At 41.3% G+C, this 18,386-nt stretch overlaps 1 protein-coding gene across 1 annotated transcript in view; it reads left to right on the top strand.

Moving 5' to 3' along the window:
- Window positions 1-268: 268 nt before the first annotated feature.
- Window positions 269-18,386, top strand: part of fz (frizzled class receptor) — an 81,856-nt gene continuing 63,738 nt past the window's right edge. The window contains exon 1 of the mRNA XM_043209617.2: window positions 269-1,611. Coding sequence (XP_043065552.2) covers window positions 940-1,611 — 672 coding nt within the window. The 5' untranslated portion in view covers window positions 269-939. The remainder of the gene's footprint in view (window positions 1,612-18,386) is intronic.

The following is an 18,386-nucleotide window of genomic DNA, read 5'->3' as shown; positions in this document are numbered from 1 at the left end:
TCCTCTCCAGATTCTTCGCGCTCTCGCGCTGAATACGACGTTTGTGGGGGTAAATTCAAGGTCGCCCCCCAGCTGTGGCATAAAGGTCTGACTTTATGCTATAGCTGAAGAGAGCGCAAGACCCGAGAGCGGACATATTCAGCGCGAGGGAGAGTTCCGAGTGGTATGACAGCCCCCCCTTTCCTTGCAGAGAGTATCTCGGTTTCTCAGAGCATGGTATCTCAGGACGGGTTTGTCAATTTCTCAGTTTGTCAGTCTCTCAGCGAAGTCCATGCCATGCGGGTGTGCTCGCGGATAATATTTGTCCAGCTCCGGGTCCGTGTTCGATTTTTGACGTAAACCCCGTTTCAGTGTAATAATAATATTACGGTTATATTCGCGCGATATTTCGACGAGTTCTATAATTGTTTACCGCAAGTAAACAAGCGGGATAATCAGAAGATTATTTTTAAAACGACGGTAAAATAATATCGTGGGCTTTCATAAAAAATTGAATAGCCGGCACATGCCCCATAAACCGAAGAGAAAAGTTCCAAAACAAATACAATGTCTCGAAAAATAATAAATGCCCCCCCTCTGTGAAAATAATAGTAATTACCAAACACACAAAATAAGAAAAATAAGCAAAAAACCAGAAAAAATAAAGAGCCAGAATTACCGCAAAAATATTTATTGTTTTTTAATAAAGCCAAGCCAAATATTTACCGCCGGCAAATGCTTAAAAAGGTGTCAAGTGTTTCGTGGGAGTGTGAAGACTAAATACTAAAATCAAATAAGTAAAATAAATATCTCAACAAAAATTAAGAGAAAAGTCTTAACAGTGAGTGCTAAAAATTAAACAATATGTGCGTGTTTTAAAGAAAAAGAAATACCTTAAACAAATAAAGAATCGTTTATATTTGACTTCAAAAAAGAGTCTAAATTTTTTAAAAATACAAAATGTGGCTGCAGATTCTATTTATTCTGCCCACCCTAATCCAAGGGGTCCAACGCTACGACCAGAGCCCCTTGGACGCGGGTCCTTACTACCGTAGTGGCGGCGGCCTGATGTCCAGCTCGGGCACTGAACTGGACGGCCTGCCCCATCACAACCGCTGCGAACCGATCACCATTTCGATCTGCAAGAATATACCCTACAACATGACCATTATGCCGAATCTTATTGGACACACCAAGCAGGAGGAGGCCGGCCTGGAAGTCCATCAGTTTGCTCCGCTCGTCAAGATCGGCTGCAGCGATGATCTGCAGCTCTTCCTCTGCTCCCTCTACGTTCCGGTCTGCACCATCTTGGAGCGACCCATTCCACCGTGCCGCTCCCTCTGCGAGTCGGCCCGCGTTTGCGAGAAACTGATGAAGACCTACAACTTCAACTGGCCGGAGAATCTCGAGTGCTCCAAGTTCCCAGTCCACGGCGGTGAGGATTTGTGCGTGGCGGAGAACACCACCTCGGCTGCCTCCACGGCTGCCACGCCTACACGCAGTGTGACCAAGGTCACCACCCGAAAGCACCAGACCGGAGTGGAGAGTCCGCATCGGAATATTGGATTCGTGTGCCCCGTCCAGTTGAAAACGCCGCTGGGAATGGGCTATGAACTGAAAGTCGGCGGAAAGGTTGGTGCTTTTTTAAGAAATTAAATAGAAAATTATTAAAATTAAATACAAAATTTAGTATTAATAATATCTTAATAAAAGTACTTCAAAATATCGGATGGAAATACTGTATCTTTTAGTGCAGACACTCTAGCTCTTTCAAGTTTCAAGATTAAATTATTTTCCTGGAATAGTTACAGTCTGTATGTAGTTACCCCAACAATTTTGCAATTTTTGGAAGTCTTATCAATTATTTTTGGGCGGTAATCTCTAGTATTTCTGCTCACCTCATGTGGGTCAACGAGTTTTTTATGTCTTCATTTGAACTCCAGACTCAATTTGTAGACCAGAGAGTAGAAGTTGAAAAAAACGAACGAATATCCTGTTGCGCCAAGAAAACAATTTCCAACCACCAGAGCAAACAGCAGGAGGTCCTGGCCAGGTCCTCCAGGTCCACGAGAGAGAGAGTGGAAGGCAGAGGGTAACCAGCCCGCATTCTACCTGCCCGTAGGTCACAAAAGATGGTCAGGTAGATCGTTTCTTTGGCTTCAGCTGAGGAAAGGTAAACCAGTTTTTAGAGTTTTTTTCTTAAAGTTGTGTAATTTGTAATGCCTGCTTATATGTATTCCCAAAAAAAAAATCGTAACAAGAAACCAGAAATGTTTAATAAGTTGAACTGCAACCCGGGGTCAGCCTGTTGCATTTTCACGTTCTTTAATTAATTTTCCGCCCGTTTCCTTCTCAGCGGCAGTTTATCAACAGCTTTTCTTTTGGGGGGTTCTGCTGTCCATCATTCGACTGATTTTCCAACAATTTATTTTGTGTTTTTGTGTTTGTTTTTGGATGAGTAATGATTGGAAATGGGTTTCCAATGTCTTTCCTTACGACTCACCATCGTTCTCTGAGTTTTTTTTTATTTTTTTGGTTATTTTTAGCTCTCTTACTTGGTTGTTTATTTGCTGCCATGTGAAAAGCGCATTAAATACTTTGAGGCAGGATAATTCACACATCGCACTCTCTGCCTGGGTCTGGTATCTGGCGGATACATGTGTATCTTTCAGCTACTTTAGCTGTGTGGTGCGATTCTGGTGTGTTTTTTTTCTTCGCCATTCTTTGGATTGGTCTCGTTTTTTCTCTGGCTGTGTGTCATCAGGCTCCATCCCCATCCAGCTCCATCATCATCATCGTTGTCAGCATCTTTGGTTTAGTCAGGAGACCCCGTGCTTAAATGCCTTTTGAGAGCTGCGTGCGAAATTTAGCAGCTTGTTTTTGGCCCATATCACGATTGTATCTATTAGTGCGGTTTTATGAGTCTGTTAGGAAAGATCTTGGATATATAATTGGGATTTAATTAAAGTCTTTAGACCTTCAATCAAAGAACCTTTTTCTGGCCAAATTAACCCGTCACTCTCCTTTAGATTTTCCACAAACAAATGACTCTGACATGGAAAATGTGTAATTCGGCAAATCAATTACCCAAACCTCCTGAAAGGGTTGTCGTCCTAGGAATATTCGGAATGGAATTAGTTGGAAATCTGCTTAGTCTTTGCTCCAAAGGCCATGACCGCCCGCAACCCTTTTCCTTGGCCTTTTTCTTGCCCGGAGGAAACCATTGTGCCAAGACAGCAAAGCGGGCCAGGAGAATCTGTCTCTGTCTCTGTTGGAGATGAAACCGAGTGGAAAGCCAGCAGTCATAAGAGGGCACAATCAATTACGAAATCGTTCACACAATTAAAAGTCCTGGCTGGGGGTGGTCTCCTGTCTGAATGAATCAATTCCGGGGCCTACAAATAATCCCTAAGCCGAGCCCCAAGTGCGTCAAAAGCGTTCCAAATGAGGCTTTTAATGGTTTTACGATTTCCTGAACAACCAAACCGAATCCATCAGCCCGTTTCCCCTTATCCTTTGCCCCAACTAAACTGTTGTCCTTTCGCGCTCGTTGATTAATTTATTTTGGGATTGGTATGAGTTTGGGTAGGACTGATATGTTGGGGATTAGCAGGGGGATAGTTGTCTACACATGTAGCCATCAATCGGGCAATGGCCTCGGGTAATTTGTTTGCAGGATAATGGCTTTGAAAGTTCCATATTTGGAAAGGATATATATTATTAAAGACTTGACTAAATTTGTAGGCTATTTAATGGAGAATATATCTATAGCCAGTATAGTTTATCCCTAAGCTTGAATTCCCAGTCAATTCCAAAGATAATCTCTCTTTCCAACCCCTCTGAATACCTCCCTTGTCTACGTGTGTAATATATCCCTGTAAATGTCCTTAATATAGTGCAGGCTTTTGTTGTTTTTGTCGCTTCTGTCTTTTCCCATTAAAACTATAATCCACTTTATATTTCACGCTCGAGCTGCTCAATTTACAATCAATAAATGTTAAGCTGATGACGATTATTTATTTATTTTTGCACGGATCGTGCTTGCAAAAATAGCAACAATAGCAACGTTTTCAACTCAATTAATTTGCTCGGGGCAGAGCATGTGAAAAGAAAATCTACTTCCGGCTACTTAAGCACAGACAAACACTGAAACCGGATAACATGGAGGGATGGGAATGGGTTGGGGATGGGGCAGAAAGCTATCCTATTTATCCAAGTGTGCGTATGTCCTTGTAAATCCATAAAAATCACCAGAGAATGGAAAACAATTTTTCCTACACGCTTTACTTCCCTGAGCTCAGGACTGGACCGAGGCGATAAGATGAGTAAGAACATTTTGTCCTCCATAAGGCAATGTCCTGCAGGACGAAGGAAACCAGTTAGACAAGTGGCAAACAGACAGAAATAAAATATCAAGAAACTGAAAATCTGAAAATATTTCCAATGATCCTATTGGGACTTGTTGAGACCCACACAGAAAATGCTCTGAGCTCTGGGCTTTTGACTTCAAACTCACAGATTGACAAACGTTTTATGTCACAACAGTCGCCCACAGAAGTTTTTATTTTGTTTTTGAAAATAGATATATATTTTTTTTCGAATGCTAATGTTGGCTTGGCTTTGACTTTCGGCTGACGGTGGACCAGTTAAATACGTTTAAATATTTAATTACGGCCAGCCATTAAATGGCAGCACAAGCCATTTACCATTTGGTCTAATAACTTGGCCAACCGCACCCCGAAAATGCAATTCACAACACAGTTGACACCTCATTTTTCTGATTTTATTTGAATTTTTAATGAAAAAACTAAATGGGACACAAAAAATACATACATGTGTGTTTAATTTACATGGAAAGTGTGGGGTATGATGGTTCTATTTAAAATAAAACAGGGCTTATATCATTCATAGTTTTGAAAAAAAAAATATACATAGATAGATGGGTTTAGTTACGGTAGATTTGGAACCAAAATTTTGGTTTCCCTGTGTAACTATTAACTATAAAAATATATTTTGCAAAGCTTGTCTCTCCCCTAAATCCCTTTCTTTGTTGGAGGAACTAGAGCATGAAGCTGAAACACATATTTCCCCCATATTGTTTGTTCCTTTTAATCAGAGAACTAACGCCCTCTTAGTGAACCGAGTCTCCATCTGGGCCATTCACACATCCCTTTGTTGGGTCCTTGCCACAGGATTCTTTCAATGAAGTGGCTTCCATTTGCACCTACCTACGTGCACCGCAGTGCTCCACTTTCCAGCTTTTCCATACAAAATTTGACACAATTAAACACAAAGCCAGAGAGCAGCTAAAAACCAAAAACAAATGTCAACCTCAGAGACAGAGAAGTAGTCCTGCTTTGCATTGTTCTGTGAAGCGCTGCGCCATTTTGCGATTTTGCAAAAGGCATCTTACGGATACTTGGGATACATTATGCAGGCCGACCCTTCGACTCCCAGCTCCCCATATCTAAGCCGGGGAGTCTGTCTGATGAATTTATAATGCCCATTGTCTTCAGTCTGCAGGAGACCAGACAATGGCAAACAAAAGTAAAACCTCCATTCGCAGAAACAGAAATATTTGACTGCCAGTCCCCGCAACCAAAGATGGCTGACTGACATACTAAGTGGTTGGTCCTCCTTCCTAAGGCCTGGGGCAATAAACTTCAATATTTTTAGATTGAAAACGAAATCCTTGGGGCTACAAATTGCCGTCCGTCAGCTCGGGAAGGCAGTTAACACCTCACATACCCAACAGCAAGACTTAATTAAAAACTGCAGTGGAAAAAGACAAAAACGAAGCCACGCCGGCGCACAAAGTCCGCAAATGGAAAAGGCTGCAAACGAGTTTGTTGGCGACAAAAAATATAAAAAACGGGCCGAACCGAAAAGGCAAATCATAAATTTTTATGCTCCAAAGAGGAGCAGGCTGCGTTCGCGTGTGGGTCGATCCGGGTCTACATATATACTGTACCTATATGGAAGAAAAAGCCAGAAGAGTTGTTAAAGGTTTATGGAGCATCTTATTGGGATAGTCGGCCAGCAGCTGGAACCTTGGAGCTGTAGCAATCAAAATGGGATTCATTAAGAAAGATCTGCCCTGGAGTGGGCTATAAAGATAATGTCCTGCTGTAATCCTTTAAAGAATGCCAGCCATAGGTATTAAGAAGTGCTCCAATAAAATGGAAACTCTGTTAAGGGCAGGAAGTATAAAATAAATGTCGAAATACAAATTAAAAGTAATGTTTATCAAAGGGGTTATAGACTTTGAAGCGAATTTAACAAAGAAATGCTATAATAATAAAGCTACATATAATCTCTTTACAAACATGCCAGTTAAGATAATAATCTAGCTACCTCTGAAGCTCCTCGTCGTGAAAAACTTGTCGTGGCCAAATAGAGAAAGTTCTTGGCCACATTTCGCTGTCGTGTTGCGGAGGAAATTCTAAAAAAAAGTAAAACGATTCTGGAATCTTAAACAAGCAAAAATCATTCAATTAGAGATAGGCCCGCCCCCGCTTCCAACCCGCCGGCAGGAAAGAAACACAAACAGCCATTAGTTGGATATAATTTAGCTTCTTAGTTATGGCCATAATGCAGCTACTTAAACGCAACTCAAGGGGGGCAGGCAGGCAGGCAGACAGGCAGGCTGTGATGGCGGATGCTTTACTCAAAAATGCTGACAGTGGCTATTAATTAAAGTGCAGACACACCACACACTCCCCACACACACAGGGAACTGTGTGAGTGGATCTCGAGATCCAGATGAACAGCTGAAGACAACGATCGGGAGGGGGAACTGAAGGGTTGGGTAGCGGTTTCCATGGCCATAACAAGACATTTGTAATCATCTTCAATCATAACGCAGACATTCAGGCACGCACACAGCCAACTAAAGTTATGTATCTGTGCCTGCCACTAATGAACCAACTTAAAATTGTCATAACTGTAAATCATCTTGGACTTGGGGAGCGTAGATACATACATATGTGGAGCAATCAGTTGCCATATGGTGGAGGAAGTGGGCGTGGGGTTATACCCTAAAATCTTAAAATATCCAAAAGTAAGACTAGAGCTGACCTTTAAGATGAGAGTTCAAGAGGTGAGATAAGCCAACTGATAAAGCCTAGAGTCGAGACCATGACGATGCTGATTATCATGCATGTCGTTGGCCAAGAGTCTTCTGGCCCGAATGGAAAAGGCCAAATTGTGGGCAGTTGGGCCTCGGCCATGGGCTGTGACTGATGTCCGGATCAATCATGCGACATTTGGCGGCACAAATTTGATTGTCGCGTTAATTACAATCGAGAAATGGGAATAGCAGGAATGGTACTGGTCTAAGGATGATGGAAAATCATCCTGATTTCCTCTCCTGACGAATTGCAATCCCCAAAATGATTTGTGATTTGCGTGGATTTATGTTTACGGCCAAAGCTGAATTGTGTTTGTGGAGATAATTTCCCGGGCCTCAGTCATTTCCTTGCCATTATGCCAAATGAAATTTTCCTCTTTTGACAAGTGGGAATCGTGTGTTTTTCGTGTGTGTTGCTATCGAGATTTGCGTGACGCGTCACAAAACTTCGATTGTTCCGCATGGCATGGGCAGGGTCCTCTTTTGATTTATGTCGGAGCTATAAAAACTAGTTCCCATTGCCATGGCGATATGGCTCCATGTCTATGGTTGGTGCTATGGTTGGGGAACTTTTCACATTACAGTGAGAAATTTGGTGTAATTTGGCGCATGTTTTTAGCTAAACGCTTCTTATCAGGCAAATTGGTTGATTGGCTGACAGGGAAAAAGAGAGCTTTGCATGTTGATGAATTTTTGGCGTGTGCGTCCCCAAAATCGTGACCAAATTGTGTTAGGTTTATGTAGCACGGTTTGGGCCATGTTTTTGTCGGATAAAGAGCAGCCAAACACGATAGACGACTCGCTTCTCGAAAATAAGTCAAAAATACTGATGATGTGGGTCAGGTCGACCTGGAACATAGACAGGCACAAAGTCAAGTCAAACTCGAGGGTAAATTAATTAACAGGCAAAAGGTAACGACAGACACTACTTCCAACTCGGATTCAAATTCATTGTTTTCTTTGGCAAACTACAGCCCAGCTCCGGATACATCCCAGGCTCCAAAATCAATTAGTAGCCTCTTCCTCTGGCCGAGAACAAGTGCGACAAAAACCATTTTTCATGCAATTAAAAGACCAAACCAGCACAGGCCTAGCTTTAATTGAATAACACAAACCAGAAGGATGGCAACTTCAACAAAAAAATTCTCGTAAAAATCTTACGCACCAGCCCATCTGTAGATACTGTCGATACAGGACTGTCTTTCATCCTCCTCCAGCTCTCTGACACGTGTCTCAAAGTAAGTTTAATTTAATTAAAATTTCTGTATTCACTTGGAGGGAGATTGGCAGACCACTGCAGATCATCTGCAGCACGCATCCCGGACAAGCAAACACAATCAGAGCACCTGCAGATACAGGTACAAGTTGCAGTTTCAGCACCCAAGTGCCCAAGTATCCAAAGTGCGTGAAAAAAAATGAAAAAGCCCGCATGACAGGCTTGTAGGGTCCTTTAACAGGTTATTGCAATTTCTTAAAGGGGTTCTCGGTTGTATATTATTGGAGAGTATTGAAAGTTCGACCAGGCCTGCCTTCAGAATGTCATACTCCTAAAATCCTTCAATATTCAGAGTCTAGAATACACATTCATTCACTTGCCTTTGCTTGCTGAGCAGGGAAGCAAACAATCCAACAGAAGGCTGATTTTTTTTTAGCCAACTTCCGACTGGACATATTTTTGTGGTCAGGTTCCTCTGCTCCTTTGCCCCACCACCTGTTCTCACCTGAGCTGGCCAGCATAACTGGCATGGCATGCCAGTGGCCGAGTCTGGCCACCTGTCAGTGTATCGGATGAAAATTGGCCAAGGTCCTTATATGGACCTGGTCGGCATAACGCCTATGGCGATCGAACTATTACGAGAGCATTATTATAATGTCGAACCAAACCGAGCATCGGGCCATTAATAGCCTACGTGCCAGTTTTTATGCGAAAAGATTTACAATTAAAGTTGGCGATTAAATTGTTGCGATAGCCTTTGCCTCGATTATATTATTTATAGAGTGAAAGCCTCCAAGTTAGACTCCAGTCTGATTCAATCGATAGCCGATCGATCGGCGCACATTTATCTTGGGTATTGGCTTATAAGTGTAACTTTTAGTGCGTTATTTATGGCCATTGCACTGACTGAGAGCTGAGAGTTTATCTTGAAAGGAAATTTGCTCAACGATAAAACGATAAACGCTAAATGTTTCCTTCGCTTTTGGTGTTGGGACTGTTTTTGGGGGCCCGGTGTGTCAAAAGTGGGTAGTAGGGGCGGACATGAAATCAATTTTCCACGACTAATATGGGTTAAATGCCATGATTCCTATTTTTTGCTGCGATATCGAATTACAATTCCAGCTGATATTTAGGCCATTTATGTTCCGTTATAATGGTATGCTACCAAAATATTGGTATCCGAAGGTGAAATGAATGCAAATTGCCGCTCTAATGGCTCTTGATGGTTGAAAATTGCTTTTTAGGTTCAGCTAGCACTTAATTTTAGGTGTTTAGGCGGTTTATTCGGAGGGGTGGTAGATACGATTTTATTGTTAAGCAATAATGGCTTGAAGCTTAAAGCATTTTATGGTTTTCTACAAATCGGTTACCGACAAGAGCATTAAAGAAGATGCGCCTTGAATTTCAATTTAATAGAAAATTTTATATTTTTTCTAGAGTGTATCTTATAGACTGACATCCAGATTAGATACACTTAAGCACTCACTTGGGGGCTGACTACTAGTCACTAGTCCACTCCTTCGATAGCCACTTCCTGAGCCCGAGACTGAGACAACCCCATCATTTATAACTGTCAACAGTTTTTGTGGCCCGAACGTGAAAATATACACCACACAACAACAAAATACGTTAACTGAAAAAAACCCCACCAACAACAACTTATATTTAAGCCATCAGCGGAGTTGGCCCGCAGCCTGTGAGGCGATTGCCACTCGACTTGGACCTGGCTCTCAACCCCCAATTGCAATCCTCATCCTGGCCACAGCGCTAGACAAACAAATTATGGTTACTGTCAATAGACGAGCTTTTCCAAGCCAGGCCCAGACAGTTGAAAAAAAAACAAGTCGTCTTTGGGGGTTGGGGGACTGAAGTGAGAGATGCACCCACAGTTGAGCCGGCTCTTGGACATTTGACTGATGTGGCAGTGGAAGAAACGAATTTAGCTGCACTTTTTCTTCTTGGCCATTTTCCACAGCCTCCTTCCCTCTCACACTCTCTATTCCTGTCTCTGTTTGACAAACTGTGAAAATTTCCAGCGGCCAGTTTGGGGCAGCAGCCAAGAAATCAACAGGCAACAGACAACCGGCAACCGGCAACTGGCAACAGCAAATCACAGAGTATGCAACATGTTGAACTCCTGGCCAATTGCAAATTCTAAGCCAACTCAATAATTGCCGTAAAGGCAAAAAAACCAATGCAAAAATGTACAAAAATCTACTCAGTTTTTCTCTATAAAATTTATCTAAAATGCTTTTTGTTTCATCAAGCCAAGTTAGGACGGTTGGCCTTAGGACGGTTGGCAGAGAGCTATTCAGGCCAACCAGTTGGTCTAGCATTTATTTTTACTTTTCATATCCTGCAGCAGATTTTATTATTTATTTTTTTTTGGTTTTTAGCAAGAGTTGGTTATTTTTGAGAGCAGATTGATAAATAAATAGGATTATAGATGGGATTTTTACTAAACCTTCTATCAAATGTTTTTGCACTTTTTCTTAAATTCAAAATTAAAACATGAAATGCTCTAGTAATTTCAATAAGATCTAAAAAATCTTTCAAAGATGATTTTTAGAAGCTTTTTATTAAATTTTCGCAATATTTAGTGATCGGAGGGGCGGCAGTGAAAATATTATGGCACTAAATGATATCTAAAGTTGTCTAAGTTGATATGCTATCAAATATCTGGAAAACATCAAAAATATGATTATATTCTTATTAGAGAATAATATTAATGATCATTATTCATACTAAAGAATATTCAAAAGTTTTGTGTTTTTTTCGCTTAAAGAATAATAATTATTTACTGATTTTTAAAATAGGAATCAAAGCAATAATCAACCTGATTTTTAGACCCTTGAAAGGGAAATGTTTGAAAAAATATTTTAAACATTTCTGTTTAACTCATTTAATTTTTTTTACTAAAACTAACCCTGTTTTTTTAGTATATTTCCCACTATTCTTCGTCTAAAAATTAACATACTTTTATTTCCAAGCTTCTCCCAACAAAACTGCAATTTGCATTTGATGAATGACCAGACAATGGACCTGCAGACCAGCAGACCAGCAGGGTTAAGTGGAAATCGCAGTCTGCCTCTTGAAGCGTGTCCCCGAAAATAAAAGGCGTCAGTGCCACACAGCCACGCCTCCCTTTTGCCCCCAGCCCACCTATTTTTCTGCTATGGGACTCCACCGAAACCCTCTGTATTCCATTCGTCGGCATAATTAAAAACGTGCTAAGCGTTTTAACGATGTCCGACAACTACGATGATGTTCATGATGATGATGGTCAGTGTGCCGTCTCTTTCCTCTTCGGCTCCATTGTCTCTTTCTGAACCTTTCCCCCATGGCCCTGTTCCTTTAGTGACTTTTGTCTCTGGCCAACGATGATATGCCAAAATCTTTATAGCCACGAGATATGGCTGGCATGCCAGCAATAGAATAAATGTTCAATGCAGTAGTGCTCTCTCTTTCACCTGGCTGTGTCCCCCGTCTCTTTCACTATTATTTCTTAAGCTTTCATATTTTGTTTATTTTTTTAGTATTCTTCTTTTATGTTTTTCTTTTGATATTCAATGATTTGAAAACTGAATTTCCAGTTTGAGATTTTTTCTCGTCATTACACTGAGAATAAAGAGGTTTAATAAAAATATAAGAAAATATAAATAGATTTTTTTAAGCCTCCCGGTATATATATTTTTGTTCCTCTCAAGTGTTTATGCCACCGTTAGTGGTGGCCAGGCTTCAGACCCTGGGGGAAGTGCTCTAATGAGATGAGACTCGGACTCTGGAGTCAGCAAATGCCCTCAAGGCAGCTGGATTGCATGGCTCTTATTTTTTTAATTACGAAAATTGGATTTTTATGTACCAGGGCCCGAGCCGGGGGAGCGAAACACTTGACATGTATGCGACGATGAGTGGCCCAGTCCACATCCACATCCAGCCATGATACAATTATATAAGGTAGTCCATTCGTTGACTTAACTGCATTATTTTTATTTTAACATAGTAAGCGTTGAATAGTGCGAGTGAAACGGCTATACAGTACTTTGATTAACCCTTACATGGAGCATGGGGCTAAAAGTTTTTCTTAGTTATGACAAGAGTTGTAGTATTTATAATTTTATTTTTATAAGTTTAGAGTTTGACATTATTCTTTGTTTTTGTTTTTGGATGGCCAATCTTTTGTTTAAGTTCTTAATTCTAAAGTGTATGCGTATCTTAAAATAAATTTTTTTTATGTTTACACTTATATCTACATGCTCAGCGGCGTTTAACAATGTGTTTTTTAAATTTGTAGTTATATGAAATGTGTCCTTAACAATATGTAAAAATATGAGTTCAAGTTGTTTTATTTTGTTTTTAAATGTCGATGAAGGCTTCATCAGCCCTCCACGCGAAACCTCATCTACATATGAAAACGACAATTATTGCGACAATAATAGCAAAAAGTCATTTTTTTCTTGGCCACTTAAGGGTTAAAGTTATGAAAACAAAATCACCTTTCAGTTTGACAGTTTGAAATTAAGTGAGCAAACCCGAACGATATGTCAGTGGAATGGACTACCTTATATAATTGTATCATGCATCCAGCATTCAACATCTCACATTCAGCTCCAAATGAGAGTGTTGAGGTCTGCTGGCCCCGACTGGACCATTTGATTTTTTATCTCCGGTGGCTTAATTGAGTTGGCGGTGCACCACCCTCCTGTCCTTCCCCCCCAAATGAAATTAGGTTAAAGCGGTTGTAAATAGGTGAGCGAAGGAAAAACAGACTCACGTTCTTTCTCCTTGGCCGTCGGAATAAGTGATTCCAGGGTCCGGGCTCCAGAAATGTGGGCTAAGCATGTGTACAAAATTATAGCTGCCGACCTGCTTGAAAGTCCAATCCGAAGTGAAAGCTCCACCACAATTGTCGGTCATCTGGATGGTGGGGCGGACTGACTGAACGAGTTGGCTAAATGCTAATGATAGCCTAGCCACCAGATCGGAGGAGGGCAGTGGGTTTGGTTAGCAGATCGTAACTCGAATGGCTTCCAAATCGTGATGAAATGCGGGGAGAAAATTTCCAAAATACCATAAGGAAATTCGAGCATACTTGGCCCTGACATTTCACCTGTTTCGTCACCTTCTTAAGCTTACAAATCGAATCCTTCGAAATTCTGGTAACTCGACCCTGTCATGCTGTGCTGCTTCCTGTTTTGGAAATCGAAAGGAATCGCCAGCCAATTGTTGCAACTTTAAAGCAGCCCGCAGAACAAAGAGGAGAGCCCGGTGTCTGGCAGTTTATTTACCGCATATCATATCATGTTTCGTAACCAGGCAGCTCGACCACAATGTGTGGAATCCACTCCTCTCCCAGCTAGTTGTCACCCAGGCAGTGACAACCACACGCAACTCCTGAGCCACTGCAGCTCATAATCTCGGCCTGTGAAAGACACACACAGAGAGGGGATATCTTGGTATCCAAGGTGTGCCGCCACCACCATCACCACCACCACTACTTGTATACTTCTCTGGGATCCATCTTCATAATGAAACGTGTCAATTTACATGAAAATGATTTTTCTCATCTCCCCCAGCAAAGTGGCAACGTGTTCTTGAGCAACCCATTAGGGGCTTTCGTACCTCTACCTTGAGATCCCCGCCCTCCCTTTTGGATTCACCTCCTTTAAGTGTTTTTTACGGCACGCTCAACTTTTTTATGGCTTGCCTGCACATCCTGTGATGAGAAGTCGCACTGACTGCCAGACTCTCCTCTTGTTTATTATTTAAAGCAAATTATCAAAATGCTTTTGCATATCGTAAAAAAAGGGATTTTTATGTTGTACATCATTAAGCGTTATAATCTTGAACACTTTTTATGGCTACTAATTTTTAAGCTGATTAAAAGCCATCAAAATGAAATCAGAAATCTTTTTTGAGTGATTGTATCCCCATACCTCAGGTTGATGGTGGAATCGTAAAAAGGTTGAAGACTCCTTAGGGTAGATCTATGATGTCTGATAGTGGCAAAGGGTTAAAATAAAGCCATAATATTAAGATATTTTTTTATACCAATATTATGTAACTAACGCAGTTCTTTTTTTCTCTCATTGCAGGTAAGACTTCTAAGCTTTCGAGCTCTGGCCATCATCATTTCTAGATCCCATTCAACCCTAATTCAGGACACCAGGAGCCAAGCCTTTGGCATCACAACTGTCACAAACTTTTGCCCAAAAGCCAATTGGTAGAAAAAGTTTACTCCAGAGGCTTGGCCCAAAAAAGGGTCACCCATAAATACGCAAATAATTCGGCGAGCCAAGTGTCGCACTCTGTTAGTTAGAATCCTAATAAAAACTTTTATAGAGTCTTACCTGTAAGTCCTTAAACTTGCCTCCTGTCAGCTCGTTTTGAGAGCTGTCCCCATTGGCAAAGTTTTCGCCGCCATTATCTGCAATGAGCCAGACGCACAATCATTATTTTTGGTATTTTTTGTTCTCCCCCAGCAATTACCAAAAACCAAAAATTCACTTCCAGTTGTCAAAAGTTGGACTCCCGCACATATATATTGTCAGATACGAAAAGGTTTTGAATCTATGTGGGATTGTCTTCGGTTGAACAAGTTTCAAACAAACATTTTGTTGATTCTTTGTTGAAACTTCCCAGGAACCAGTATCCTAGTTCCTATTTTTTTTTTTTGGGCGAATAGGCATTGTTGCAGGTGGTGCGAGGTCCTAGTTTCGAGAATTTTTTGGCCGACCACGCAAAAATAAACTTTTTCGTTCCTCTACTAATTTTTTTTGGAGATGGGATGGGATGGCTTAATTTGCTTTTCATGGAATGGTATATCCAGAAACAAACAAAATTCTATCCTTTTTTTTGGTTTTATTTTACTGTGTTTTGTTATGCGAGCCATTGACTTTTATACATCCAGAACGATGGGTGGGAAACCCGACTCTGAGTACAGAACCGAATTGAAGTTTCTGCTGTTGTCGTACTTTCGGCTGGCACTGTTCACGCTCAAGTGAAGCGATGTTGTTTTTAGCTATTGCCTATAAATTTTCCTGTGGTCGTCGGTCTACGGGGAATGAATGGGATTTCGGGTTGAGTTAGTGTTTGCAGAAGGGGGCGGCATCGGCAGCGGCATCCTCATCGGTATCGGTATTTTTGGTGCCATTTTTGGAGCAGCCATCCGTTCATACATACATTCTTCTTCAGCATGGTTTTTTTGTGTGTCCTCCACGGCCCCACTCTTTGGGATTTCGCATTTATAGGTGCGCTTGGTAACGCATTTCTGCATGCTCTGTACACCACCACCACCCATGATATCCAGTGGTTGGTAGTAGCCCCCTAACCCTCGATCCCATGTGTTGACAAATGGCTTAAAGTTTTCGGTCATGGGTCGCGTCGGTGGTAAGCTGCCTTTAATTTGAGGCAATTTTCCGAGAAGACTAGGGAGATAACATGGAGCTGGGGGAAAAGTGACAAATAATGGGCTTTAAGGGTACTTGAGTTCCATACTATCTAGACTGGAATAATATTGTATTGGTTCTCATTTAGTAGACACTCCCCAGCTGTGATAACCAATAGATTCATTCAATGAATTGATTGAACAATTAATCACTCTCCTCAGTAAATGCCTCAGATTTGTTTAAAAACACCCGCCTGTCCAAGCTAAAGCTCTGTTTTCTTTAGGCCAATTTATTCATCGTCTATCAGTACTCTATCTTATTGAAAAGCAGAACCCCTAAGCCCCGCCAGCGATGACTGATAAATGTGGCCCACGACCAGTCGCGGAGCACAATGGATTCAATGCCAAATGCTGAATCACTTCCCCCAGGATCCCCTGGATCAGGAGCGCAGGGCTGAAAAGCGTTTCCTGTCCGAGCTGCAGGTTGGGCCTTCATTAGCAGATAGTTTTCCTCCCATGTTGAGGCAAAGCATTTTCCAGCAATTGAATATCCAGGCATTTGAATGTTGGCCGGTCATCGCATTTTATTTTATTTTTTTTTTCTCTTGCCGTTGTTGTTGTTCAAGCGGAAATTAATGAGACTGACAGGCTTTTGACGCAATTTGATGCCCCGCAGTGTCTGTTTTTATTTTTTTTTTTATTTATTTTCCTTTTTTTTTTCTTTACATAAATATTGAAATCATTTATCAGCAGGCACAAAAGAAACTGCGGCTGGTCTGTGAGGAATGCGCGAAATCAATGAGCGATTGTGTGTCAGGCTCTTTAGTTCTCTATAGGAACTAAGGGTATTTAAGGTTAGAGTTAAGGAATGAAATAAAAAAAAGTATCTAATAAAAATAATAATAATTTTAATAAATAGTTTAAGCAAACCAAAATCCATAGCAAAAGTTTCTTCATCTAAGTAAGAGTATCTATAGTTCGTCTCTGTTTAAAAATAGTTATCCCAACTTGTTTTTTCCTTTCGCACTGGCTTGACTCTCTGTTATCGTCGTCGTCGAAAAAAAACACTCTCATAATAAATGAAAATAAATTCTGCATAAAAAGTCGGCGGCTTTATCTTAGTTTGGAGCCCTCGCCATGGGAGATGCATTGTCCGGCAATGCGGCATGGCGGGAAAATAAACTTTTTTCGCAAACAACTTTTCAATGGTCATTGGCAATACACCAAATGCGATTATATTCAGCCCGAAAATTAATCAAAGCATTTTGTATTAACTTTGGATCGCGTTCACTAAATTGAATCGGCTTAAAAGGTTCATGGTACTCAGAGTTCCAAATGGGATTTAAAGGCTCATGTGCGAATGTTTTTTATGAAAAGAGACAGGCTTTTAAGAGAATTTTTGCAGAAATTCCAAAAGGCTAATTCATATTAGTGTAAAATCAGGAGGTAATTACCTTAAAGCATTATTCGAAAAGGTATACTAGAGGCTACTAACCCGTAGAGGCTGCGATTCTCACAGGCTTTGGGTTAGTTCATCAATTTCGGGAGGCTTTGCCATAGAAACCCTGGTTCCCGAACAAACCCGCATGGATAATTAGACTAACCTCAGTAGAACTTGCCAAAGCCATAACAGAAAGAGACGGGTACACGCCAGAAGAGTAAGAGGGGAGATGGCCCTCTTGATCTAGTGAATTCTGCTGGGCTGTCATCGTTGGGAACACGGTGGAAATAAATACGAAATCATTTGTATATTTCCCAGAGTTTCGTAGTTTGTGTTTGCAATGCTGAAACATTTATCGCTGTCGCTGGGTTCCCCCCCAGAGAAAGAGAGGGTAATAGTCAAAGGGGAAAAGAGATAGGAACAGGGACAGGAGCAGGGACAGGGACAATGCGGATGCGGACATGGCAAATGGTCTGGCAGGAGAGATGAGTCCGATGATTCCGATGAGCCTGCCGCTGAGCAGCTAAAAACTTCCCCATGGGCCAGTCGGTTTTGTTTAGACTGCAAACTGTGAGATAAATGGTGGTGTATCTGTATCTGAATCCAAGCGAGGTATCTGCAAAGGTTTCCACTTTAAAATGAATATAAAAAATAGCTTCGCATAACTATATGATTAAATATTAAAAATGTGAAAAGTGACAAACAACAATCTAGAGAATATTTATGTTCTACATTTTATAATATATTTTTGCTATCCTCTTGAGAAATATTTTCCAGTGTAGAGCCAGAGCCCTCACTCCAAAGTTGATTACAAAGCGTTGGCCAGCGTACCGAGAAATGGAAATGCACCACTGCATCCACCAATCCACTGGCTAACCCATCCTCAATCCCCTGCCCGTCTAAACGTCATCGTTTAAAGTGTTAAAATAAAAGCAAAGAAAGAGCACTGGACCGGGGATTTTGTGTGAAAAATTATGGCAGCTGACTGTGAAAAATTGTTGCAAATAGTTTTCAGTAAATGTTTTTTATTTCGCCCCTCCTCCCGGTGTGTCGATAGTGGCGGCTTTTAGTTAATGCGCACTCGACTTGGGAGCAAGCAACGTCAAGAGGTTTTGGGTTTATCGGCCTCGTCCCCGGAATGGGAAATATGGAGTTGAGAGCCGGAAAGCCGGGGGATTATGCAGCCCAGCATCGATGGGATCGATGTCAGTTTGCTGGGATGGGAACAAGTGCC

This window comes from Drosophila bipectinata, chromosome 3L (genome assembly GCF_030179905.1).
Source record: "Drosophila bipectinata strain 14024-0381.07 chromosome 3L, DbipHiC1v2, whole genome shotgun sequence".
In the NCBI taxonomy this organism is placed as follows: Eukaryota; Metazoa; Arthropoda; class Insecta; order Diptera; family Drosophilidae; genus Drosophila; species Drosophila bipectinata.
The sequence above is the reverse complement of the archived record's forward strand: the minus strand, read 5'-3'. Positions and strand labels throughout refer to the sequence as shown.